This window comes from Poecilia reticulata, chromosome 14 (assembly GCF_904066995.2).
Source record: "Poecilia reticulata chromosome 14, P_reticulata-male-v2, whole genome shotgun sequence".
In the NCBI taxonomy this organism is placed as follows: Eukaryota; Metazoa; Chordata; class Actinopteri; order Cyprinodontiformes; family Poeciliidae; genus Poecilia; species Poecilia reticulata.
In genome coordinates, this window is record NC_088843.1 from 5,354,233 (window position 1) to 5,361,197 (window position 6,965).

General features: G+C 37.5%; 1 protein-coding gene across 1 annotated transcript; it reads right to left on the reverse strand.

Moving 5' to 3' along the window:
- Nucleotides 1-31: 31 nt before the first annotated feature.
- nsrp1 (nuclear speckle splicing regulatory protein 1) lies at nt 32-3,854 on the reverse strand. The gene is made up of 7 exons (XM_008427387.1): nt 3,751-3,854; nt 2,819-2,909; nt 2,664-2,720; nt 2,417-2,545; nt 2,078-2,285; nt 1,468-1,570; nt 32-1,382 (listed from the first exon to the last, which is right to left on the reverse strand). The coding sequence occupies exons 1-7, from the start codon at nt 3,768-3,770 to the stop codon at nt 557-559; spliced, it is 1,434 nt and encodes a 477-aa protein (XP_008425609.1). The 5' UTR covers nt 3,771-3,854; the 3' UTR covers nt 32-556.
- Between the last annotated feature and the right edge of the window lie 3,111 nt (nt 3,855-6,965).

Below are 6,965 nucleotides of genomic sequence, written 5' to 3' on the forward strand. Positions count from 1 at the left end.
AACATCACAAAAAGTAATTCAGGCAGCAGGAGAAGGTTGGACCAGAAATTTAATGAACTCATTAAAAAAAACTTCCCAAAGTATCCAATTGCTTCAACACCCTGGTAAAATATCATCTCTCATAGCTAATGGTGTCGGTTCTTATCCAAGAATAAAACAAAACCGTCATAAAAAGCACTACACATTCACTGGACTTTACCCAATGTGTACTAACAGCTCGTTTTTTACTGACCTGAGTTTATTTCAACCTGCATTTGGCCTGTAAACTCTTCTGCAACAATGTGTTTTCGTGTGAAGGTGGATTCTTTTCCTTTTCAGAGATATTTATTCATTTCTACAGTATTTTGGGAAGTTAAATAAAATGTGTTTAGATTGTGCTGAAATCTGCAGACTAGATGGTTCAAAAACACAAAGTGATGAGAGGAGCGTTCACTGAAGTTTCTTTTTCAATGTTTTTTTTTTTGTGAAAACTCCACTACAACCTTATTCTAATCTTATGAACTCAGTTGAAAGTCAAGTGAAAAGCAGAGATGATGATCTTGAGTTATGCGTGGTGTCAGTCCTCCTCCTTCTCGATGTAGGTCTTATTTGCAGAGCGGGCCATCTGTCGGGCCATGTAGCGATCTCGTGCTGAAGTCACAGTCTGTTCGGTGCTGCGCTTTGCGAACTTGTTGGCCTTTTCCTCTGCCTCCTCACCCTCTTTTTCCTGTTTGTCGTCTTTTTGCTTTGAGCCCTGCCTCACTGATTCCACATCATCAGCATCTTCCTCATTCGCTCCTGCCTTTTCCCTCTCTGGCTCTTTCTTCCTCTCCTTCTCTTCCTCCTGATCTTTGTCCCTCTGTTTGTCTTCTTCTGAATTCCTCCTTTTATCCTTTTCGCCATTTTTCTCCCGCTCCCTCTCTCTTGGACTTCTCTCCCTCTTCCCGTGCCTTTCTTTAGGACTTCTTTCCTTCTTTCCATGCCTTTCTTCCCTCTCCGAATCCCTTCTGCCTCTGCTTCTGTCATCGTCTCTACCTCTGCCTCTGTCCCTGTCCCTATCCTTCCGTCTGTCCCGGTCACTTCTTCTGTCTCCATGTCTGTCGTCCCTTTCCCTCCCATGGTGTCTGTCTCTGTCCCTCCCTCTGTCTCTGTCTCTGTGGCTCTTCTTGTGTCTGTCTCTGTCCCTCTCTGTTCCCTTCTCCTCTCCGCTCCCGGATGAAGGCGACCTCTGCCTGTACTGACGGTTAGAGTGAGCCAAGGCTCCGCCTGGTTTATTAAATCCAGTCTTTGGCTTTTGGTCCTCCTCAGAGTCGCTGCCTGAGCTGGGGATGTTTTCCTGGGCTGGAGGGGATGTAGCAGGCGAGGTCCTGTCAGCTTCTTTTGAGGATTCTGAAGGTTGATTTCTGTGGATTGAAAAATACATTAAGAGAGATTAAGATTACCAGAAGCTTTGAAAAATAATAGCGCTTTAATTTAGCTTAAGCTAACTTGTTAGCTGAGCGATCTGGGATCTCCTCCTCTCCAACAGTCTGATTCAGCAGGTGCCGATAGAAGCCGCTCAGATCTTTCTGCTTCCTCACGTCCAGAGCAGCTGAATGGGGGGAAGAAAAAAAAAAACAAAAAAATGTACAATTTATATAATCTCTTACATAAATATGAAATACTGCTGTCCAAACCCTTTACAAATTCAACACCTGGGTGTTGTGTATCACACTAATCTCATAATCCAGGGAAACAGGAGGTGACAGAGCATCAATATCGGCCTTTCTAGACACTATGATGACATTTAAAAAGCATTTGAGTATAAATGAATTAATTTTATTTACCTGGGGCACCAATAAATAAGATTTTATTTTAAAAAATCTGGGTTGTACAACTGTAATAAAAGATTACATCAATTTAAGGCATTTAAATCACTTTTTTTATATATATCTTTTTTACCTTTGGTGGTATTAAGTGTAGGGGCTGCTGTACCTAGCTTGTATTGTAGTTCAATAAGTGAATTACAGTAAGACACAAACTTTGTTTCATTTAAACTCAGAACAATGTGTTAACAAGTGCAGACAGTGTGAATGCAGGTGGAAAGCATTAGTCCAACCTTCTATCTCTGCCTGTCTTCTCTCTCTCTCCTCTTCCTCCTTCTGCTCCTCCAGCTTCTTCTTGTAGGCCGAGGTTACGTAGGCCTCTTTATCAGCAAACTTCTCCCCCTCCGCCTCCCTCTCCTTCTGAATCTTCCGCTCATCTCTCCGCTCTTGTTCTTTCTTTCGCTCCTCCACCGCTTTCATTAACTGGTGGATATATTTAGGCTGTAACAAAACAAAAAGATTTGCTCTTAAGGCTTGTGGTTTGTTTTTTATTCAGCCACACTGAAATGAGAGAACCGTTATAATAAGAGCAGCTACATGCATCACACAGCGTTTAGCCGAAGAGAATTTACCCTTTTGTCAGCTCCTGTCAGGACTTTCTTGCTGCTCTCGAGTTTCTGCTTTTGCATGTCATCGTAGACCGCATCGTAGTCGTAAACGGTGCTGTCCTGCTCCAGGGCCTTCTGCATCTCCAAACGAGTCTTTGAACAAAAAAAAAAAAAGGGAAGAAAGAAAAATGGACAGACTCCAGAAAAAAAGTAAATCGCAGAGAAAGGACACTTATCAAAACCAACAAATTAAATATTTTATTTCTCCCACCTGTTTCATCATCTTCTTCTTGATAGCCTCTTTCTGTAGAGTCTCTCCAACTGATGTCTGAAGAATGAAACAGGACATTTGGTGTTTGGTAGAAATTAATTAAGTTTTCCATAACATTGGCTAACGACACATAGTAAACTCAAAAGTTTACCCACTTCATCATCTGAGTCATCTCCAAAAACTGAGGGTTTTGGCAGGATTGTGTTTTTTGAGCCTCCTTTCTTCTGGGGCAAGATAAGCCCATACCTGAAGGACAACAAAAGCGTTTATTAAACTCTGTCTGGTGGTATGTGTTTAAACTAAGTGTTAATTATAAACAACAACTGGTATTAAGAAAAGACATCGTGGGTTGAGTAATAGTCTACGTCTTTGTGACAATATTTCCAAGTTTTAAACAGAAGAACGTTGCAGTTCAGTTTTGCAGTTAAGAGGCACTGTTCACTAAAAACGTGGATATATAATCCAAAAACAATGTGCATTTTTGTGTGTTAATATAAAGGAATTGGGGTAAATTGGCGCCAGATAAATGAATATAAACGAACTACACAGCACACAAACAGCCCTAGCTTTTTCCTGAAGCCAGATGTATTAGAAGATATTTCCGTTCAGTAGTTAAAACTATAAGCAATTTGCAAAACTAACGAAATATTCAAGCACACACTGGTGAACATCATGCTAAACACAAATGTATCAAAGATTTGTGCTTTGCACCCGATTTGTGGTAAAACTGCATCGCTTCAGAGTATAAATGGGATGCTAGTAGATGCCAAGATTAACTAACGTTCCCCGATAACATTCACGAGTTAGGTTAAAGTTATATTTTAACCAGTTTAAAAACAAATACACCTTTATAAAAACTGTAGTAAAAAAGTCATAATTAACGAAAGCTACCTCTCTGCTGTAGGTTAGCATAACGTTAACTGTTTTCAAACAGCAGCAATACAAATCTGCCATTTTTAATAATTCAGTGAGTCCTATATTAAGATTATAAAGATAATAATATCAGATACAACACCAAACTGTTTTATTATAAACTAGAAAAACATTCACTCATAGCTTTAGTCCTGTTAGCTTGTTTGTAACTTACTGTTTTGTAGGGAGCGCCATCTTTGCCCTGCTGACTGCGATCGTGCACAGCAGATTCGACACAGAAATATCACAAAAATTATTTCGCCGCACAAACTAATAAAAGCTATGAAACATATATTTTAAAATATGAACACAACCACTTCAAACACGAGGTGTATTTTTTTCAGTAATTTGTCTAATTAAAATAGATGAAAATAGATTTCAGAGTAGTTTGAAAATAGAACATTCCAACAGAACTGTACATTAGTCATTCATTTATCTTCTTTTTTTTTGGCTTAATGTTTTAAAAGTATTTATACTTCATATAAATCTCAGTATTGCACAGCATTTTAACAACTTAGTACAGGTATAAGTGTTACAATTACTTCTGCCAATAGAGAGCGTTATTGCACCCAAATAATAATATGTTAATTTAAACAATATAATGATGTTTAGACCCAATCATAATGGTAGCTCTGTGTAAGTATGGCGATTTCTTTACATTAAAAAGATTTGTTCAGCATGTGAGACTTCAGGTGTTTTCTGAGGCTTTTAGTTGCTTATTGTGTGGACACTCAATATTCCTCTAAGCCGATACATTTTATCACATTCAAGGTCTAAAAGTTACTCGAGTTCATATTCAATCACTTCTCTAATGTGTTCAAATGATGCATGTTTGTCAGGTTAAAAGTACACTTTGAAAATAACATTTGAGCTGGCATTTAGTAAGTCTTTCAATAAGGTCACATTTCTGTACTTTTTATATTGTACAGAATAACAAAATGTCAAGCTTTCATAGCTGTAGGTGGAAAATCATTGTAATTAACAGAAACTAAGGCTTGGAAACATCAACTTGTGCATAATTAATCTCAGTAATCTGTTTCACTGGCTGAATTGTGTTACCAAAATAGCAAACATTCCAATAACATTCTAATTTATTATGTATGACTATAATGATTGGTAAGAAGAAAACAACTGCTGAAAAACTGCTGTTTGGTGCCCTGTTTGTAGTTTGCCACAACCAAATAAGGGGCACAGCAACCAGAAGAAGTTAATCTTTCAGCAGAAAACTAAACATACAGCCAGAATGATTAGATCACAGTAAGTCCATGTGTTTGAGGGGCCCAGTCAAAGTCCAAATCTGCATGGAGTGTACATTAAATGTGATAAATATGAAACTATTTTCATTAATTAATTTAAAATTAATTAAATTTATCTTAAAGTACTATTACTTGATATTTTTGGGACACAAATGTACTGCATAATTTATGTGCTTTTGACTATAAATTCTGTTTTTATTTTTTGTTGTGTGGAGATTCAAACTATATCCAACAGAAATAAATTATCTAGCAAATTAAAATGTTGATTCTAACAATCCTGCTAAATCCAGTTAAGTTTATCAAGTTAAAATGACCACAGGTCTTTCCGAACATGCATGGAGCCCATGGTTCATTGGTGTTTCAAATACAATAATTAACATTAAATAGGAGGCCCAGGGATACAGTATATCTCTATCGAAATACTGTAAAAATTAAAAGTGATTTTGCTATCATTGTCAGAGTGGAGCTGGACGAGCAATAACAGCATCTGCGGACAGAAATAGACACGGTTTCACTGCTGTCTCGCCTCTGTTTAAGTGGTAAGCCATTATGTTGGGGCAGATCACAGAGCTCATGGCTCACCTGTGATTAAACCTGTGGTTTCATATTCCCACAGCTTCCTCTGAATGAGTCCAAATCCAAAGACTATTATCTCTGTCGTAATCTGCATGTCATCTCCTCTCTGCACTTACTGCTAATCCCCCTGGTACAAATAGAACAGCCAAAGCAGCCTGACACATGAATGAAAAGAGTGCTGATAGAGGGAGCTCAGATGTGAATGACTAAAACGACACGCAGGCGGCCATAAAGACAAAGGATGTTAAAAGAAAGGACAAAAATGAGATATAAAAATTCCTCCTCATGCTGTTGAATGACGAATAAATAGAAGAGAACTGACAACAACCAGGAAACGGCATGAATGGTTTGAATATTTGCTTCAGATTGACTCCAAGCATTGTGATTCATCGCTTTAATCTGTAATTTTTTTTGACATTCCTGATTGATTATCAAAAAGAAACCAGTCTGTACACAGCTCGTAAGAATAGGTGCAACATTTTCTCCATATATGCATACTGCTGCACAGTCTGGTATCTGGGCTGTGCTGCCTCTTTCAATGACACACATACGAGTGTTTGTTACAGGCTATGTACACTGCTCAAAAAAATAAAGGGAACACTTTAACATTTAAGTGAACACTGAAGTGTTCCCTTTATTTTTTTGAGCAGTATAGTTCCTGTTATCATCAATCTGTGCACGGCCTCAGGCGGTGAAGATAACACTGCAGCAGTGCAGGTTTAGACAGACAGGCTACATCACCAGAGTTGTGAAATGTAACCCAACTTCCTATAGCCACTTCACTTTGTATATGCAAATAAAATAATGTACGAGTTGGCAACCGTTGGGAAAACAAACATATATCTTTCAGTGAGAACTGCACTGGTTGGCTCCCATAACACAGTTTTAAACTAAAGAACTAAAAAGTAGCAGTCTGTCAGTGGTGCTTATTTTATAAAATGATCTATTACCAGTATATAAACTCTTTGTGTATTATGAGAATTTTCTCATACACTTCTCGCCAGCTCTGTGGTGTTGAACCGCGAGCTATTGTGAATCACAAATATTTTAACTGAAGAAACGAGAAGTCAAGACACAAATTCATTTTTAATGGATTTGTTGAAAATGCCATCTTTGAGTTTGTCACTGTTTGTACTTTCTCTGATGCTATTGCTGTTCATTTTATTCTTGTTGCATATTTAGCAGCTCTGTCTATTGATTTGTTTTTCAGTAGTTTGCGTCTCCATTATCAGAAATCCCTTAATTTGTGTTTTAGTCTCTATAATTTCCCCAGTAATTTTTATTATTTGTGGCTTTTCTGAGTCATTTTCAGTAAATGCTTTATTGTTTTGAAAAAAGCGGAGTCTATTCTTGCCGCAGATAGAAAGTGATGGGTTTTAATGCTGAGTTTTAACTTTTGTGTGCAGAGTATTTATTTTTATTTTTTCCCATGAATGCATAAGTCTTCTACTTCTATAGGTAATAAGATTTTGCCATACTTGGTTATTTAACCCATGGTAAATTTGTGTTTAGATCATTTCTCAAATTTTTTTTCAGGTACAGAAATAAGTTAAGACAT